Source organism: Sesamum indicum, linkage group LG5, assembly GCF_026168435.1.
Source record: "Sesamum indicum cultivar Baizhima isolate 11 linkage group LG5, ASM2616843v1, whole genome shotgun sequence".
NCBI classification, from domain to species: Eukaryota; Viridiplantae; Streptophyta; class Magnoliopsida; order Lamiales; family Pedaliaceae; genus Sesamum; species Sesamum indicum.
This window is the reverse complement of record NC_142661.1, coordinates 15909327-15930480: the sequence shown is the minus strand read 5'-3', so window position 1 is coordinate 15930480 and position 21154 is coordinate 15909327. Positions and strand designations below refer to the sequence as shown.

General features: G+C 31.8%; 2 protein-coding genes across 2 annotated transcripts; one reads left to right on the top strand and one right to left on the bottom strand.

The window, feature by feature from the left end:
- Nucleotides 1-8529: 8529 nt before the first annotated feature.
- Nucleotides 8530-13524, bottom strand: LOC105162013 (nucleophosmin). The gene is made up of 7 exons (XM_011079912.3): nucleotides 13232-13524; nucleotides 12821-12931; nucleotides 12668-12736; nucleotides 11966-12097; nucleotides 9189-9266; nucleotides 8989-9111; nucleotides 8530-8907 (listed from the first exon to the last, which is right to left on the bottom strand). Exons 1-7 carry the CDS (start codon nucleotides 13442-13444, stop codon nucleotides 8719-8721), a joined length of 915 nt encoding a protein of 304 aa, XP_011078214.1. The 5' UTR covers nucleotides 13445-13524; the 3' UTR covers nucleotides 8530-8718.
- Nucleotides 13525-15853: 2329 nt separating this feature from the next.
- On the top strand, nucleotides 15854-19108 carry LOC105162014 (uncharacterized). The gene is made up of 5 exons (XM_011079913.3): nucleotides 15854-16780; nucleotides 17801-17853; nucleotides 18038-18204; nucleotides 18292-18443; nucleotides 18526-19108. The coding sequence occupies exons 1-5, from the start codon at nucleotides 15970-15972 to the stop codon at nucleotides 18957-18959; spliced, it is 1617 nt and encodes a 538-aa protein (XP_011078215.1). The 5' UTR covers nucleotides 15854-15969; the 3' UTR covers nucleotides 18960-19108.
- The last annotated feature ends 2046 nt before the right edge of the window (nucleotides 19109-21154 follow it).

Sequence of the window (21154 nt, the reverse complement as noted above, 5' to 3'; positions counted from 1 at the left end):
GGTTGGGTAACAGTGATTGAATTCTTGAATGGAGCTATTTGTCCAAGTCCCCCACCTATTTATACAGGGAGGGAAGTGGTTGGTGTGTGCGATGCTGCCCTGGATACACAAGACATGGGGCCTCAGTGGTTGACACGTGTCCAAGATGATTTTTTTTCTTTTTTTTTTTTTTGGTTTTTGTTTGTGGGGATTGGCACTCAAGAAAATATGATATATAATGTGAAATTTGTAATATTGTCCATAAAATATATATTAAGGGAAATAATTTTGATTTGATAATTATATAATTTTTAGTGAAATTTTTTTGTAAAGTTGTCACTTTAAATAATAATTAGTGATAACAATTATTTGTTGTAACTATATATGTATCATGAATTTTACTTAGTGACAACTTTATTTGCAATTTTTCATTACTACAATCATTCAATATCAACAAATTTTACATAATAGTGATTATTAAAATTACAAAATAAAAAATCTTTTATATAGGAAAAAAATGTAATTTTGCTCCACTAAAATTGGGGTGGTTGCAGTTTATTCTAGATCAACTCAAATTTTATAATAAATGACTGTAATTTATGAAAAATGACAATTTTGGTCTAAAAAATTTTAATTTGGTCAGAATTTTTCACATGGTCTGCACGTGACACCTAGAAATTGAGAATTTTTAAAGTTTTCGATAAAATTAAAACTTTTTTTGGACCAATTGTTATTTTTCATATATTACTGTCCTTTATTATAAATTTAGAATCGACTTGGACTAAAAATTGCTGTAAATTTAGGATTGACCTGGCTGAAACTAACAGTACTATGCAGAATTGCTCTTCATTATCAGCTGATATTTTGTGGGCTAATGTATCCAGTTCATTTATGCATTTGGTCCTCTGCAATTGTTTGTACATAATATTCAAGGAACTTCCCCCCTATCATCTGTTGACTGTGATTCCCCCTCCCCTTTTGATCTGTTTTGACTGGAATTATGGAGGTGTCCTCCTTGATTTTGTTTTGTTGGTACGTACATGTTGGATGGAATTTAGCTACACGTGATTTGTTGGATAACTATGTGACACAATTTAACTCTTTTGGCAATATCAAGCTTCATCTTTAAGCTTGTGTCACTAACTTTTATCCTAATTTTCAAGCTTGTGTCACTAACGTTTATCCTAACATTTTTCGTGAGGAATTAGTACTTCTTATTCATTTTGTGGTCGTTCTTGGTTGTAAAAGATTAGTACTTCTTATTTATAAATTTCTAGACTATATTTAAAAGTCAGCATTCCCGTTGTAAATTTAATAACTGATTTGAATTAATTATATAGAAGGGAAAGGGACCCTGAAAAGTTCCCCACCTTCAGGTGGACCCTTATATTAGTGGACAAAAATTATAAATTTTTTTTAAAAAAAAAATGAGCGATGATATTATGGATTACATAACCAACAAAAATCAAGGTTCAACAACAGGACACACAAGACAAAACACCTAACACCTGATACATTGGACTAACACGGGGAAAAGGACTGGCACAAAGTCCATCAACAAAATAAGACTCCTACCACAGGAAATTCACCACCAGGACCAAACTCATCCAAACTAAAATCAGACCAGGTGCAATAACAAAAGCACAAAATTGAGAACAAACTCCTACAACTAAATAAAACTGCACGAAAGCAGAAATAAAACGAAACACAGCATCCAGCGACAGCTTAGCTTCGACACTGTTGCCCACATACACATTGATAATCAGCTAACGAAATCCACGCATCAAGCGAAACATCCGCGGTGAATTAACCTTATTTTCCATTAGTTTTTTGTTATCGATGTTTGCCACACAGCCAGCAAACCATAAAGAAACGACATGGATCCACAACATCTACGCCTTCATAACTGCGCAACACCATTCAGCATAATCGTGAGACGAATCAATAACAACATGCCAAGGAAATATTAGAGAGGGCCCAAACGTGGCACCACGAAAGGACAGTCGAGTAAAACATGTTTAAGTGATTCATGTCCCATCCCATGCATAGCACAAACCGGGCATTGAACATCAATCCTCGGTTGTGGACGACGAGCCAAATTGACCAACGTGGGAACTGCCTCTTGACACATTCGCCAAGCGAGCAACGCACTCCCGGTGGCACTTTCACAGACCATAGTGCTGCCAAAATAATTTTGCCTCGTTTCAGGAATGAATGGAACCATAACAGATGATAACTTGCAGCTAGTCGCTCCTCCAATTGCGTCGCAACTGGTAAGCGCTTTTGACCGTCAATAAGCCACTCCGGCTAGGCTGTCACACTAGTCTCCCTCCCTCCCACTGACAGCCCTCAACCAGCAGAGACCGGGCACGTATTAGATTCCTCCACATAGTTGAAGGTCGCCTCCATAATCCCGCCTCAAAGAAAGATGAACGACGAAATTAGGCAAAATTATACTTTTAGTGTCGTAGGATATGTGGTTCAACATATTTAGTTATCTCTGCTATACAAAATTTTGGATATGGTTTCAAAATTTGAAAAATTCGATACTGTTAGTCCTGGATGTCCCAAATGGAGAAAAGTTCAAACACATTCAGTCCTCTTATTTGGGAAATTTATGGAACTAAATTTGTTGAGTTTTTTCAATTTCGTGACCATTTTGAATATCTCGAAAAACAGAATACTAAAAATGTTAAAATTCGAAAAACTCGACACAATTGGTCCTCTATGGTCCCAAATTGAGAAAAACTCAAACACATTTAGTCCTGCTTTAAGGAATTTATGGGACTAAATTTGTTGAGTTTTCCCAATTTGAGTATCTTGTAAAGTAAAATACTAAAAATGTTGAATCCCTTATCTTATAAGACTAAAAGTATAATTTCACCATAAAAATACTTAGTTTTTAACACTTGGCTTAACAGTGAGTTTGAATTCGAAATCAACCTTCATCCTTGTTTGGATAACATTGCAAACTTAAAAGTGTTGCTCGGCACAACTTTCTCCAAGCAATGCAGTGACTTCTCTTTTCTCCTAGAGAGCATTCCACCAGAAATCAGAAAAAAATTGAAATTGATAAAGAACTATATTTTTTTTCTTTTTACAATTATTATAATTTTCTGTAACTTCATGGAGTTTTCTATAATTTTTTTACAAATTTCTGTAATTTTCTTGTAATTCTTTTATTGATTTTTTATTTTTCTGTATTTTTTAGCATTTTTCTATAATTTTCATTATTTTAAAATTTATTTTTCTAAAATATTTTTCTGTTTTTTTTTCTGTAATTAATAAAAAAAATTATTAAAAAATATATAATTAGACCACATAATTATAATATATTAATTATAATGAAACCAACTGTATAAATACATATATTATTTATAACCAAAATAAATGAAAATATTTTGTTGTGGAAATGCAATTTTCTGTAGCTAAGTGAGTTACCTATTACTTCCTGCAATTGTTCTGTTTTTTTTTTAAAATCGTATGTAAGTTTTATTAATTTTAGGAAATTAAGGTAATTTTATGTAATTTTAGTGATTACTGACTACTAACAATTATTTTATGTCTTTTTTTCAGTTCAAGTACTATAATTGGGATTGCACGGACGGACGACAGGATATTCATAGTGTTCACAATCTTTATCAGAAAATGACGAGGAGCAAGACGAGAAGGACGGTTAAGATTAGGTCTTTTTTGATAAAAAAAGAATTATATTTTTAATTTATATATATATATATTGTTATTAATTATGCACTTAATATTTAATTGCAATCCAATTTATTTAACATTTCAATTATGTTATTAATATTTACTTGCATTTCAATTTATTTAAATATTTTAAATTTTAAAAATTCAAAAAAACTATAAATTAAAATTCGAAGAAATTATTAGAATAAAAAATATTAAATTAATTTAAATAAAAATGACTTAAAAGTAAATTTTTTTAAAAAAAATATTTTAAATTTATATTGAGTTCTGTAACGGTCATTGAGATACAATTTATTAGCACATAACATAAAATCGTTATGAAATTCATTCCAAAAAAGTAAAAGGTTATTCAAATAAGCGAAACAAAACCCGTTCCAAAATGAGGTATTAATCTCGTTCCAAGAAGCCCATTCCAAATTTTTTTTATTATAGTTAATTCAGTCCAGTAGTTTAAGAGTGATGACATTTTCTGGTCCTGTATAATTGATTTTTATAATTTAGTCTTATAACTTATAATTTTAGTAATTTTAATTCTTTTTTTTATTAATTTAACTAAAATATTATACGTACACATAACCCATAAATTACTGGACTAAAATTATATTTTTCCCGTCTCTTAACATATGGGTCAACAATTCAACATAGTGGTGCCGGTGCATGCCCAGTTGAAGTTCGCCAACCAACAACGACCATCACTGGACTGGCCAGAGCTTACCTCATGAGCGATCGAGCAAGGCAGATGCCGCCTCAGTGTCAAGGGTGGTGGGCGATGGTGAGCCTATCGTCGTAAATTCTCGGTTGAGAAGCAAGCTTCGCTTATCACAAATGATAAGAGGAGATATCTATATTTTTTGAATGATATTTGTAACCTTCTCTCCTGCATTCTTATTTTTTGTTTTATAGTATGCCATTCAAATCAATGATCTCTTAGTTATAAGTGAGTTTGACGTCATGAATTCGAGTCTCGTTGGATGTGTGGATATTTATTTCACTTTTATATGAGTTTATTATAATTTATTATTTCATGGTTCTTAGTTATATTAATGTATTGATTGAAATAATGTACTGCCCAGTTGCTCAATTTATTCAAATATTGATATAATGATGTAATTACTGTTTTTATCTCAAAAAAGAAAAAATCATTGCATCATTCAATATTCAGATTCATAGATAATCCAATACATCGATAATTCAAACGAAACACAAAAAAAAACATTAAAATACGATAATTTTAAATAACAATATATATGAAAATGAAAGTTAAATACACAACTAGAATAAGGAAAAATATATATATCAATTAAAGCTTATGCAATTTCTATTTGATATAATTATTATCTTTTATTTTAATATATGGGGTAATATTGTCACTATATAAAACGATATTAGCAAAAATAAATAAAAAGCATTAATTTGGTAGGTACCAGATGGCATTGATCTAATTGAGAGCTTGTAATTACTTGAATACAAAAGTGATGACATTAATAATAAAATATAAGTACTAATATACTCAATTTTTCAAAATAATTTATTATTAAAAACTTAAAATTCAAAATTTCCAAAAACATTTGGGAATTTTGATTTTGAGACCTGGGATTTAGTGAAAGAGTTGAAATTATTTTTTATAATTAATTACACTTACCACCCGCCAAATATATCTAGTATCGCGAACACCCCCTGAATGGTCAAAATATATAAAAAAGATCCAATTAATTTAACGCCATTAATAAAATCGTTAGACTAGCGTTGATATGATCCTTATGACTATTGAAAATATCTGTTAAAATTTTTCGGACCATTTTGCCCTCTAAACACTAAATATTACATATATATATATATATATATATATATATATATCATGCTTGAGTTTTGCTTGATATTTTGTAGGTGCTACTACACATAATAATTCAAACATATATATAAATATTTGGAGGAGCAAAAATATCCAAAATTTCAAACCCATATTTTCAACAATCACAAAATCACAGCAGCATTAGTTGAACGATATTAAATCAATCCACCTCATTTCGTATATTTTAAAGTAGAACGATACAAACTACATCATTAATAAATATTATAATAACTATATCTGATCATCACCGACTATTAAAGTAGAACGACATGAACTACTAAAGTAAAATAATATCCATACATTTTTTGGGTTCGAAGTTATCATTTTAGAGTCGGAAGATTTTAACTTTATCAATTGATTAGGTGTCGTAACTCGTAAAATTAACTTATTTTGACTCATAAAAAAGATGATGTCGAATAAAACAAAATGGATAGTGAGACTCAGATAAGAGCTAATGATACATCAAACAAGAATGCAAAAAGGGACAAACGATTGATCGGTTTTTTACAAATATGATTAGGTTTCTTATGATGCGAGAAGACAATTGTTGGCGTCTGCCATCTTTTCTAACTCATAGAAAAATTGCATTTTTGATCCGGAATTTTTTAATTCAATTTTATTTATTATGATTTTTTTACATTATATTTTATAATTTTTTTTTCAATTTAGTCCCTACGTGCATTTTTAGTTCAATTATTAACCTAAAATATATGAAAATGTACGTGGGATTGCTAACAGCTTCATTAATTATTGGACGAAAATTGTACATGAGGACTAAAATTAAAAAAAAAAATAACTTACAGGATATAATATAAAAGAATCACAAAACAAGACTAAATTAAAAAATAATCCTAATATATGGGACCAAAAATATAAATTTTTCCTGATTGATATCTCAATCTCCTTCCACTTATTTGCTAGGCGGGGAGAGGTGGGCGTTTATTTTATTGAAAAAAATGGTGGATTACATCGATATCTTTGTAAAATTAATCTAATTATATAAATATTATTTAATTTTTAAAAACTATAAATACACTTCTTGATAGTATAATTATAATTTATTTAAATAATTTGTAGGATGAAAAACTTATACAGACGTTGTAGCACCCTTTAAAGGCACTACAACTATTTCTCCCCTAGATATTACATTTAGAGTAAATCCTATTTTTATATATATAAATATGCACATAATTCAATTCCTCCAAATACATATACACTAATCTCATCATTACGACAAACATAATCAACTTCTCATTCACAAGATTATAATATACATGTGCACATCTCAAACATCACAAAATGAAACTATTATAATTAATTCACATACCATATTTCGTATTTATACATTGTCAAAATGTGATTTTTATTTTTACTAACGAATGAGGAGAAAACTGCATTCTAGCCTGACCTGACTGAAATGCAAAGGTTGGACCTAGCACTTGGCTGGTAGACAATGCAAGATCAACTCCTGAAAAATATAAGTAGAGAAATGAGCCTACATAAATAACCGACATCACCTATACATGTACATCAAGCATAGTTTGAAACCTGACAGATCAAGCAACGTTTATATAATATAATCAATTTGATTCCAAGATAAATAACTTTATTCATAATGCAATCATCTCATAACAAGACAATTAATCAAATTAATTCTTCTTTCACGAATCTGCTTACAAAAAGGTGATATTGTATTTTTCTCTAAACAATAAGTTTTTTCAATTTATTTTGCCACATAAGCTATTCGAACACAACTTTCTAATATTTTTCAAAGGAAATCCTTAATTCAAATATATGATCAATCACAAATTTATAAAATTTTTTGATTAAACATTAAATCGAGCGGTAGAATTATATTTGATATACTCACTAATCAAATAATGTAAATATACGAATTAATTAATAATTTTAAAATATTAAAAAAAATTAAAGGAATTTTAAAATATTATTTGCTTACCTATGTTGACGGAGACGGCGGATTTGTCAAAGGAGAGAAAAAAGACAACTTCTATTCAAAGTTTGAATTGAAAATGAGGATAAAGTCACTTACATTTCATTTGTAGATTATATATATATAAAGTTTTAAAGCATCCCAATTAAGGCACACGTACCTCCTTAATAGCATCCTCATTTTTTTTCCTTAATTTTTATTATTATTATTTTTTCAAAAAAAAACTTTTGATTGGTCTCTAAACCTTAAATTTATATAAACCAACCCTAAAAATTTTATAAAATTTCAATTGAGTCCCTTAAATTTTAATACATTCAAACTTTAATATTTAATCTATTTTTGAATTAATTCCTCACAATTATGTATAAAAAATTGTGAATGTTACTGAAATGTAATTATAATTTATTTTGCTTCCGGCTGTTTTTGTTACCCATAGAACGGTTCTTCGCCACCTTTCTTTCTAAAGAGAAAGCGAGGACTTTCTTATAACTAAGGCCCCAAACACAAAAAAGAGATTAGCCTCTTGATCGACCCACGAATATTAATCTCTCAATAATATTATTGTCTTGATTGTATAAAATTAGGATGGTATTATTTATTTTTTTAAAAAATAATTTTTAAAATTTCGAATAAAAAATCTAACATATTTAACAGGTCCAACCCGTCGAGTCTCAAGTCCAGGTTGGGTCCGGCTTCGCATCCAAGAATCTTTAGGAGAGGTCGAATACTAGATTTTGGCAAACTCGTTCCAAAAACAACTAACTTAGCGCAAGTTTATTGCGCGACTCTGCTTGATTTTTAACTGTGAAAGTGGTATTTGCGCCCCTAATTTAAATTGAATTTAGCAACTGCACTTCTTTAACAAATACAAATGAAAAAATAGAGAGCAACTGCTAGTGTGCATTATTACTTTTATCATTTTTAGTATACTTATTATCATCAGCCCGACTGCTAGTATAGTTTACGGGTTGGGTTGCAAGCAGCTTGTCGCTCAATGGTCAAACCAGGAATAATGTGGCATTCAGTTGGTGCTAAGTGGTTGATGCAAAGAGTGTTGACAGATTACAAAATTGATGGGCGGACCCAAAAGTTGCTTTTGAGAGTTCTCCAGAAATACAAGTTTTGTGTCGTAGCCGTATGGTTGCGCTGCTAGAAACTGAAATTACGAACACAGATTAAGTACAAGGGTAGCAGAGGGGGGCCGTGTTGTTTCCTTGGCCGTTGAACTCTATAGCTCTGCTTTACCGGACTTTGAACTCTTCTCCCAGCTTGTTTTCTTGCTTCTCCACCACCGTCTTATTTTGTTCGAAACTCTGTCAGCATGGCCTTTCAGTTTCTCCCCCGCATCCTGAACTCCTGTCACAATCCGTTCCTTCCAGTCGTACTTTTTAGCATCTTTTTGCCTCAGTACTTTTCCCTGTATCAAATTTTCGACATGGGGTAAGTATCAATTAGCTAGTTTGGTGTGAGTTAAAGAGGTATTGGATCTTGTTCTTACCAAATTTTTGGGAAGATCTGCTTCATCATCGTCGTCGTCATCATCTGCGTCTTCGTCGCCAAAGTTTTGGTTCATCAAGTCTTCCCTTGAGTACATCTTCATGCCTGGAGCTCCTGGCATTCCCTGGAGCAAGTAAATACATTTTGAATTTTTAAGGATGGACGAAAAGAAATGCAGTCAATTGTTTGATTGTCTTCTACCTCCATGGATTTCAGTAGCCTCTCCATTTCTGCCTCTTTCTCCGACTTGGCAACAAAGGGTTCTCCAGGAGTCCTATCCTGAAGAGCAAAAAAAATGATACACATGAAACAAGAGCATGTTGTTCTCAAATGGACATCTTCAGACAATCACCATTGGTTCAAGCATATAAACAAACATACAATGAACCACTAGAAACACGTTTCCAGAATTTAAGCTGTGTTTCCAATTTTTTGTTATCAGAAAGACAGTCGAAGACATTTTGTATGTTTGTGTGTGTTTTTGTAGAATACACACTTTATTGTGTTTTAATTTATATTTATTTTTATCTTATGCTCATATAATCTTTACCTCGCTTCTTTCGCTCTATCTTTCAAAAACAAAGGAAAACACCTTAGAGATAGGACCAAAGAAAACCTGAGGCTCTCAAGAATAAAGCAAATACAAGAGTTAGTCGTAACACATCATGGCTTTACGTGAGGAATAATTTTGGAAAGAATTTTCGTTTTAAGAAACGGGGACTTATTTTGATAGGTTCTCAAGAGATTATAGGATCAGTAACTGTGGAGAGAAAGGAAAAGGTAAGCTCGCGATGTGCACTACAAAATACACTGGAATCAGCTTTGGAAAGTCAAAAAAATGAAGTCCAACCAAATAATTGCGACTCTATAACTAGGTCATGCTTGCAGGTAATCTTCTATTGGCTTGGTTGTGATTTATTTCATCTAACTGTGAGAAGTCTCGAAAGAGGATTTTCAATAGCTTTGTGGTAACTATTAGCTCTGCAGTCAGAAACTGATCAAGAATTCTAGAAGATGATGTAGTGTGGTTGACAAAGCCCAGCTGAATTTACAAATTCATATCAAACAACTATGAAAATATTATATCAAAGTAACAAAGTTCATCTCTTTTGGAGGCACGAGAAGGACAGAAAGTGGTGCCTCAGAGGGCTTCATAGTAACTCAATGTCTACATCTCAAATGAGAGTAGACAAATTCAGTAATATAGACGAATTGCAAATAGTCGAGCAGTTGTAGATCTTGAATGCAGCAATACGGAGATAGTGAGAAAATGGAGAATATCTGGAGTCTTTAATGGAATCAGGGTGAGAGAATTTTACTTCATAAAATTCATTCAACTATTAAATAAATTACAGTAGAGAACATTTGCTTTTTGAGCTAAATATACCTGTGCGATAATGCCAAGTTTTCACCAAAGAGGATCTATCTTAACTTACAAGCTGATATATCAAATTTTTTAGGCATAGGCTAAAACCAGGATCAGGTTTCATTATTGTAACACTCAAGCCATGCAGCTCGAATCCATGCGAAAAGAAATAAAAACAAAAGAAGCTGATAATGATCAAAGTAATTCATCATTCTATTGTTGTTTTACATAGAAACAGGCTCAATCATTGACTGGAGAAAACACCAAGACATCTAATCTACTCTCTCCCTCTCTCTACATCATAATATATATAAAAGAAAGTAAATAACTCATGCATCATCCTACAACGAAAGTATAACTAATTTCGGAAGTTTAAGCAAGTATGTATAACAAATTAGAGTCAGGTGGTGTCAACCAAGAAGAATGAGACCCAAAGGAAACATATTCGCAAAACAAACAGATAAAGTTCAAGAACTCTTCAGGACTACCCGGTGTTCCATCTCAACAAAAACTGGCAAAGGTACTATTTTACCACGAAAGTAAACTAGAATAATTTTACTAGCAATCCTCTTATAATTTTGCCAGATCATGTCTAAATGTGTATAAACATTTCTCCTTAGAGTGTTTGCTGCTTTAAACTGTTGAATACAATGGGTCTCCTCTCATCGGTTACCAGTTAGTGGGAGAAATTGTCCAACTGCTGATATTCCTATTGCTATGTCAATAGTAAAAGCGCCACACAATGCTCAAAGATGTCACATGTATCCTGCAACATGCTTCATCCCTGATCATGTACTCTTCCAGCATGGAATGATGTGGGCAGGACTCTACAGGTTCATTTATATGTTTTCTCTTTGGCAAAGAATATAAAAGGGGCTCAGGCACACCTCAGTTGAGCACACAGACAAATCAACAGCCAAGATTTATCAGGACAATTTGTCTCCTAAGACTAGGGCTTCATCTTGAATTATTCTAGCAAGTTCGCTTGACCTAACCAAGACTACGTTTTTTTTAATACCACAATCGTTATCAGTGCTTTTGAATGCGGACTTAAATGGTATTAGACAACGGAGGGGAAAGAAAAGAATGGATGCAGAGGGTTCAGGGGGAAGCATATGTTATTTACTGGAATTCTTGATTATGAGGGAGCGGAAAAATTGGATTAGGGTAAGAATTAGTGTGGGCACAGAACAATAGTCATTCTAAATATTTCACTTTGAATTTTTATATAAAGTTTCTAAAGCTTCACCTTCCCATCATTCTGCATGACCTTGGCAATTTGTCTACATTTCATGCATGTAACACATTCTCAGAGTTTCATAACTATGATTTCTGTAATATACCTTCTCTAACATCTTCCTAGTCCTCTACTTCTGTTAACACATCATGGCTACTATCTAACATGCTTCTCCCTAGTAATTATAAAACATCAAGAATCTTGTAGCAATCATGCAAACAAAATAAAATCAAATTCTTTCCGCAGTTTCTATGACTTCCAATAAACTCTTCATCTCATAACTAAAAAGTATCTAATCACAATGGCTTGCAACAAGCACAAATTTCTTACATATAAAAGACTGCTGATGAAACTGGGTGAGTTTTAGAGCAGTACCTTAGGAACCGGAGGTGGCTTTGAATTGCATGCTTCTGTAAGGTCCTTGCAGATGAAATTCACCAAAGAATCAAGCTGGGGCTTCTTTTTATACAAGTATTCTGCAATATCAGTATCAGCATAACCCAAAACCTGCATGATCCCAGTTCAAGAATTTAGTTGTTCGATTCAATTTTTGGGTGATGAAGGTGATTGATGTCTCAAAATAAGGAAAAGTCACTGAAAGATTATTTATCTCAATCAAGCAAATATACATATTTACTTGTATTAAGTACTCCAGTTGTTTGATCATTGTTCAAGGAACTGAAAAATAAAGCAAATCCCTCAAGACTGTATTAAGAATCAGATTTGATATGGTTCAAAGAAGCATGAAACTACAGAAGGCGAAGGCCTATCCCATTTTTTTCCTGTTTGAAATATGAAAATCAGCTTTCCCCTTGTTAACCGGGTCCATTTCAACAATAATTTACTGAAAATGCCTATTACAAAAACCAGAGCACATCAAGAAAGTAGAGATCTATCAGGTATGTGGCAAGAAAGTTCAATAGTGAACAACATGGATCCGACGAATTTCAGTACATGCAGCTGAGAGATGAGGAAAATATTATCAGATAGGGTAAACTTTTAGCCTAAGGAAAAGATTTCGGAGTTCCATTCCAGTAAACTTGATCCAAAAATCCACAAATGCGATAGCAATCTCACCTCTTGACAAGCTCGTTCTATCGTTTTGCATTCTGAACTACATTGTCCTTCAGAGTCGTGTTCGACGAGCTGAGTACAAGATTTAAACTGTAAGCAACCTCATCATAACTGACCGGAAAAAAAAAAAAACATTGCAACTGTATCTTCCTTTACCTCCAATTTATCCCCTTTCTCCACAATATCAATTTTAAGGATCCAATCAGCTTCTTTTTTCTTCAGATTACAGACATTCTCCGCAATTTCTATGATTTGATACTCCGATATCTGTTCCCAATATTTATACAGAAACTTATCAACTCGAGCAAAAACAGGAAAAGCTCTAAAATCATCACATCACACAATCACAACATAAAGCATAGAACTCCAACATAACAATATAAACGCAAAAAAACTACCAAGAAACGTAATTGTCTGAGCCTACAATTATGTGGGTAATTGGAGCAAGAGAGGAAAAAAATGGAGAATCACTGGCGCAATTCTCTACTGTAAAAATAATAATAAAAAAGAAAAAAAAAAAAAACCTTCTTCATAGGATTCGGAGAGAAGCCCAGATGAAAAAATCACCTTTTTTGGTGAGATCTCAGCTTGTTTGGCTTGAACCTGGTGGTATAATTGGGATGCCAACTTCTCACAGACTTGACATTTTATATAGGGAATGTCTTCTTTTCTCGCCACTCCGACTGGTTTCTTGGCGCAGTGGGATGTAGGCATCCATGAACATGCTATCACGGCTATACACATCACTAGCACTAGCAATGTCTGATCAGATTTCGCCATAGTTTACACCCCCAGAAAAACGCACAACACACACTGATGAGAGCTGTCACTGACTTTCTACTGCTTTCGTTTCATTTGTTGGCCCCGGTGTACGACGTCGTGCTTTCTGCAGTGAGACTTACGTGTTTTCTTGTTTCTGATTGGTTGATCAAATCCACGTGTGCTGGCCCCCAAATCACATAGTTCCAGACTTAGAATTTAAGTAATAATTTTATGTGAATTCTATTTTTATATTTATATATATATTGTGATTCATTTTGACCTATTAATCACTGAAGTGATAGATATCGAATCGAAAAACTTCTTATTAGTATTGGTGATGCAAATGAATTTTTATTTAAAATATAATTTAAATTTAAATATAATTAATATAATTTAATAATAAAGAAAAGATGTAAAGATCATTTTTTAAAAATGTAACGTTAAAAGATAGAGCACGCGTTCGAATTAGAAAAATTAAAAACTTAAAAGGAGAGAAATGTAAATTTTATTTGAGGAAATATATTTTTTATTTGAACCATCCAACCAAATTTATACATTGAAAGATGTATCTAATCTAAATATTTATTATATGTGTTAAATAATTTACTTTAAATTTTCATAATAAGAAAATTATGAATAGAGTCAATGAGTTAAAGTGAGCATTTTTGTAGGGGGAAAAATAAGTATATTTGAGAATATTTTAATAATGAATATTACGATAATCCAAATTAGTTATTTTAGGGGGGTTAAAATTATAATAAATGGAACTATAGTATAATTATGATAATATTAAAGAAAAAAGTTAGAAAAAAAATTATATTGATATATGGTGCAAATTAACTTTAAAGTAATTGTGATTTATATACAAAATTATTCAAAGGGGCGTGAAGGAATTAAGAAATCATTTGAAGGGGAGTGATGCAAATACTTTTTTTTTTTTTTTCTAAGTACAAAGTTATTGTATTAAACTGCTAAATTAGGTATAAAATTAAAAATTTATGTAATTTTTTTCGTTAATCTCAATATTTTTTGTTCAAATTCTAACAAAAGAGGATCAGACGTACACAATAAATTTTAAGACGGAAAGTAAGTGTAGATTTAAAGCTTTTATTGGGAAAAGTGTACTTTCACCTTTTTAAAGGAGTTCTAAATGTAATTAACTAAAAAAACAAAAGAATTAACCAACTTATCATTTAAAATAGGATAAGTTTCATAAAATACTTTTGAATTAGGTTTGATTATACAAATATCACTTACAATTTGTAAAAATTTCAAGTACATGTCATGTGATTGTAATTACAAGGGTTAAATACTGTTTGCACGCCTGAATTATACGTAAAGTGCATTTACATCTTTAAATTATAAAACGTAACAAAATAGTCTCTTGTGATATACACTAATTTTTTATGACGAAAATGCCTTTATTATTTACATCCCTAAAATATCTCTATTGCAGTCATTCTTGTAAATATAATCTAAATTATTATAATTTTTTATTTAAAATAAACACCATTTTTATACTGAATATAAAATTTGTATAAACTCCATAAATTTATAATTCTTTTTATATAACTGGTAAAAATCTACATAAATTTTGCTTGTGCTTTTCTATACTGAATTTTTAAAAAAAATAAATTATCAATGCAAATTTCTAAATATTACATCGAACCTATATATGTATATACTATAAAATATGCAAATCTACAATATTAGTAATATAATATTCTATATTTTTTAAATAATAATATGATATATTTTATTATGTGGACATGTAGTTGAATAAAAATTAATAAGTTATACAACAACTTTTTCTATAATATTATATGCATTAAGTATTAACACATATTTACCTATATTTTTTTAACATAATTTATTTATTTTGTAAAATATATTTGCATATATTGAGTTTATAAATATTTTTTGTGTTCTAAAACTTATAAAAAATTATAAATATTATTTTTAAAATAAAATGTGACTAAAATTTTTAAATCTCTAGAAATAGTTTGGGAGATATATTTTAGTAAAATATATTTTAGAAAGTAAAATAAAATATATAGAGGTAAATGAGAAGGCCATTTTTGTCCTATCAATAATAAAATTATTTTGTCAGGGATGTCTTTGTTACGTTTCATACTTTAGGAGTGTAAATGACATAAAATGCATAATTCAAGAATACAAAATATATATAAGTCTAATTATAATTATACGTACACTCCCTGTTTAGGAGTACAAACTTATAAATACACTTATTGAATTAAATTGCACTATGAAAGTATCACTGAGTCAGATAATGTAATTATAATTTTGCAAAGGACATAAAATATTTATATAATATATCTAATTTCAGGGGTTTATTTTATCATTTAAAATATAAATATAGTGAGTTTCATAATTAAAAATAAAAGGGAAAAGCCAAATCTTTGAACAAAAAGAGTAGACCGCTGGTGCAGGAGATCTCCACCCAACTGCTAAAACCCTAATTATCACTACCCCCAAATATCCGAAATCAAATTATAGGGTTTAAGCACTTCACTGCTCCTGCAATGGCGTCAACCCTCGCTGCTCCCAGATCCCACAATCTCCCTCATTTTATTGGCAAAAACTACGAAATTTCCCTGAACCAATCGATTGAAGCTCTATTAACCTCCATGCGAAACTCTAATTCCAGGAACTCCACAAATTTTACCTCCGAGTTTCAAGAATTCGTGCAATCTAAAGCTGACCCGCCTCTGGAGAGCATTTGGGTTTACACAGCTTTGACTTTTACTTCCTGTAGCACGCCAAAAACTGATCCTTTCAGCCGGATTTTAGCGATTAAAGATTTATTTCAGCTTATAGTTTCTTGCTCCGCTTCTTGCAGTTCCGTAAAAAGCATAGCTTTAGTTGCGCCTGTTATATACTATTTGCATGGCTTTATACTTGATGTGAAGGGCTTTCAGTTGGGGCCCAAGAAGGAGAAAAAGCTTAATGGAGAAATCAAGACACTGGTGGATTCTATTCTTGGTTATATAAATGTCTGCTGTAATGGGTTTGATGGAAATTTTGATGATTTAGAGGATTTGGTTAGGCCGCTGGGAGATTTGATTAGTTTTTGGCTGGTGGATGATGGGGCACAAGACAAGAATGTAGAATCCTTGAGGGTGTTCTTTCCACTCTTGAGCGATAGCATTGTGACGAGGGTTAGTATTGAAGGATGTGGGATTGTCGACCTTGCAAGTTTTGTGGTTGCTGAGGCGTGCTTGTTGAAGTTGTGCTGGAAAATTAGAGAGGAGGGATTTGGAGAGAAAATGCAGATTGAGCTCAAATCTTGGATAGTTGGTTCCATCACTGCATTGGGAAGTTCATACTTCTATGGTTAGCATTGTATTATATCTTGTGCAGTATTAAATAGTTTATGTTAAGTAGGAATTTTTAAAGTTTCACTCTCTTGGCCAGCCTAGCCTTATGTTATTTGACGACACACTAAAGGTTCCTGACAAAGTTATATTTAACCTCGCAGACTTTGATGACTGGTAATTCTGATTGATATGATTTTCATGTGCCATTTGCTATAACATTCTTCTTTTCTTTTTCTCGTGCTTCTGTGTTCTATGATTCAAATTTCACCTCCATCCACAAGGCCCAATCTTGGCCATCTCGTTTACCACCACAGATCCTCTTTTACTAAATGACTTGCATCCGCAACCATGGTGTGACAGTCAGCATCATGCATTAGGTTGGCTAAGGAAACTTCTTCTCCCCCTCTTCACATCACATTCCAGCTGAAATCGCGTTCTTAAGAGCAATAAGATCATTTCTTCACTAGTAACCATGGCAAATTATAAACCACTATCTGCCTCATTTATGGAATCCCCGATGTTGGAATCTTGTTGGTATGCATTCCTACATCCTTCTAGGTCAGTACACTTAACCAATTTTGATACTTATGAAATGCATGCAACTGAATTTTCTTAGGGTCTCTGCTGCAACTGTGACTCAGCACCTTGCTTGGCCTATTATTATCTTAGTGAAAGCTGAAAATCGAGCCCCATTGTTTTCTGTTTTTTTATGAATATTAATGTTTTTGTTCAAGGAAAAAACACAAAAGTTGCCCAATCTAGAGAAGTATCATTAGGAAAATACTTGCTGCATTAACAAAATATCCACATAAAAGGGGACATTTTGCTTATCTTGCTTTTTGCCACATGTGTTATTGGCCAGGGAAATCATTATTACAAATTGTTGGCTTTGGAATATTTTTCCGATGGAGATTGCATTGTTTAACAACTCGAAGATAAAAACTTCTTAATTTGGCGGAGTAACACAAATATTCTTATATAATCACATGAATTTGAGTTGATAATTTTTTTATTTCTCTTCTGCCTGTGTCTGCAGTGACCCTTGCGACCATGCTGATCGAACAAGTGTTGCCTATAACCTCCCTCGTGGTTAGTTAACTTCTCATGCATCTGCTAGTGCTTGATCATTCTGTTGGTTATTATTGGAGTATTTAGTGTGCTGGTGCCATGAGTTACACTCTTGAACAGAATCTCGTGGCATTTGTTCCTCTTGCCACTCAGTCCAATCTATCCTGATTATAGAGAGATTGCTTTTTTTCTCAACTTTCTGCAGAACCTTGAACATCAAGATGGTTTGAGAGAAGTTCTTTTTGATGCTTTGATAGTGGTGGAGTATTCTTTCCTCAGTCCTGATAGCTTGGGTCAATTACCAGCGAAGTATGCAAAGCGCGTCATTATTACCAAATTGATGGCAACTTACGAAGCGATTGAACTATTTAGGTGGGGGAATAATGATTAATGAAGTAGTTTGGAAAAATTTCTCATCTGAAATGAATCTCATGTAAAGATATTTCTGCTTTTCTGCAGGGATCGTGGAGACCACACGAAAGCTATTTCCTATTTGAATGCTTTTGCTAATTCTAGTTTGCCTACCTTAACAGTTAAATGGGTCAGGACGGAGATTGGTTATGAATCCGGCACCAATGCACCAACAGGATCATCACCAAGAGCATTTCTAAGTAAGTAGTTCTATTACCATTCAGCAAGCATTTAAACTTACAGCTATACTTGTGTTATTCAAAGCTGTCTTGTGCACTGCAGAATGGATGTTAAACATAGAGAATAAAGGAATTAAGATATTTGATGATGATATGTCAAATTTCCGAGCTGCATTTAATTCAAAAGAAGAGGCGGGTGCAAGCATGGAAGAAGATCAGAAACCAGATTCCAATCTTCTCTTTTACATTGACAACAAGGGTAAAAAAGAATACGGAAATGAGGACAGCAAACAGATGAACGAAAGCATGAGTGCTGCATTTACAGCTGCTGCGCACTCAATGCAATCACCGGTACAAGGAGGAAGAAAACGGAAAACTAAGAAGGGTGAAAATACAAAGCAAGTAAAGTTTGTCAAATATAATGCACTCAAGCACTCTTCATTATCCGGAGAAAGGTCTGCAGATCCAAGAAATGACCATTCAGAGAGCGAGAGTGACGTAGATAATCCATCCTCAGACGAAGATATGGGAATATAAAAGGATCAAAATCTTTATGAATGTAGAGGTAAAGATGGATTTGTGTTTTCCATGTGATTGTTCTGAGAGAGAGGAGTAAAGAGCTACATCCTACTGTAAGCTTGACTATTGAAATCAATTCCATTCAAAGAAGGATTAGTCCAAGTTCATCTTAGGCAGCTTTACTGACTTTTCCTTGAGATTGATTGATGTTAGTTATGCAAGATGCGGAGATCTATTGACAAAACTTGCCTGCTATGATGAAGTGAGCCCATCAAATCAAATCGAAATAAACATGAGTTAGCAAGAGTTGGAGGCGGCAAAATTGCAAAATTACTCCCACAATTTAGGGTCATTTCAAATTTGACCTCACACTTTATGAGATTGTAAATTTAACCCTATATTCTGTTGAAAGATACGAAACAAAGTCAAAATGTTGCCAAAAAAAAAAAAAACCCGTCACACTAACATCCGTTAGAACTATTGGCCAATCATGTTTTTTTTACCACAAGCATGCAACTTTTACTTAGGTTTTCTGTTGTTAGTTTGAAAGGAGAATGATGTTCAATTTAAAATATCATAATATAAGTTCAAGTTTGAATTTTGCTGGTTAGTAGCAGCACTCAAGTTTGGGAATATAATTGATATTTTCTTACCAGAAGTCCTGTTTTGGTGCAAACTGTTTGCATGATCTACTATCAGTATCTAAGTCATGTAATAAAATTTTTTTTAGGTAAATGTAAATTTTATTAACTAAAAACAATAATAGTATGTTAGTTAGAGAGCTATATACACTACAGTTTTCAATTTCAAGATGCATCTCGAGGTGTTGATTTGTTTATTTTGTTTATTTATTTATGTTTTAAAAAATAATCCTTTCAAACATCAATAGAAACTTTCACAAAAAAACATGCAAAAGAAAAAAAAATCATGTTGAAGCTTTAAATATTGATATAATTACATTTCCCACCCCTAAAATTTAGTGTAATTACACGTAAATTCCCTGTGATTTGAAAAAGTACATCTAATACCCTGAGGTTTGCTTCTATCTAATAAATACCTTCCATCAGTTAAGATTAACTGAATTTGCTGATATTAATAAAAAAAAAACAGATAAGAATTTATACTTACCCCCGATTGACTTATTATTGATTTATTACATGTCAAATCAATATTTTTATAATCAAATTACCCTCACACAGTGAGGAGGTATATCATCACTATTATAAAAGTAGTTTAGTCAGAAAAAATTTGTTTGATTTGCAGCAAGTCAATACAGCAAAAACCCCCTTTGATTTGAAAATAGACAAAACACCTCTCTGTGTTATAAAAACTCAACTCAATCTCCTACTTATGTTAAATATGACCAACGACATTAATTTTTTGATAAAATGATCTTTATGCCCGTGTTCTCGTATATATTATTTCTTATTTTATTAACCACGTATTGATTATATCAGAGTCATCCGATCCAATTAATTAGTTAGCAGTTGGATCTTGAATTTATAAAAAAAAAAAAATCAATGGTTCATATTTTATTAATTAATTAATAATATATATTATAAAAAATTATAAACAAAATTAAAACCCACTCCCCAATCACCACCACCCCCGTCCACCTGCCTCCTCCCTTCTCCCCGCGCCCTGCCTTCTATCCCCCAAATTCGGGCGACAGCGACTCTGGGCGACGCCATTGCCCGGCATTTGTGTGGGAAAAGAAGGCAACGGCATCGCAATCGCCGTCACTCTCTACTACTGCCGCCCCTATTTTTTTTATTTTTTAATTCTATTAATCAAGAATATTTTAATTAATTAAAATTAATTTTAGATAGTTAGAATAATTAAATATATATTTTAGTTAATTAATTTTAAATAATTATTGTACTTAAATTAATTTAAATATATATTTTAGTTAATTTTAAATAATTATAATAATTATTATATTTAAAGTAATTTATAACTTATAATTAATAATTGCTTATTATTTATATTGATGTAGATATTCAAATTTAAAAAAATGTATTAGGTTTTTAATGTAATTTTTTATTTAATTGTATTTCATATTCAATATAAATATATTTAAGAATAAAAGAATTTATATTTTTAAAAGAGAGAAAAATGAAAGGAAAAAAAAAAGAATAAAAAAAAGAGTTAATGTGATCATAGTAATTTCACATACAATATTGGGGTATATATATTGATCAATTAAATACAAA

Excerpts from the sequence above, each read along its gene's own strand:
- LOC105162013 (XM_011079912.3), bottom strand. The coding sequence starts at position 13,444 with ATGGCGAAATCTGATCAGACATTGCTAGTGCTAGTGATGTGTATAGCC. Across the intron at positions 12,098-12,667 it reads TAGAACGAGCTTGTCAAGAG|GTTTTGGGTTATGCTGATAC; the intron begins GTGAGATTGCTA and ends GGGATCATGCAG. Across the intron at positions 8,908-8,988 it reads CAGATCTTCCCAAAAATTTG|GGAAAAGTACTGAGGCAAAA; the intron begins GTAAGAACAAGA and ends AATTTGATACAG.
- LOC105162014 (XM_011079913.3), top strand. The coding sequence starts at position 15,970 with ATGGCGTCAACCCTCGCTGCTCCCAGATCCCACAATCTCCCTCATTTT. Across the intron at positions 18,205-18,291 it reads GAAGCGATTGAACTATTTAG|GGATCGTGGAGACCACACGA; the intron begins GTGGGGGAATAA and ends GCTTTTCTGCAG. Across the intron at positions 18,444-18,525 it reads ATCACCAAGAGCATTTCTAA|AATGGATGTTAAACATAGAG; the intron begins GTAAGTAGTTCT and ends TGTGCACTGCAG.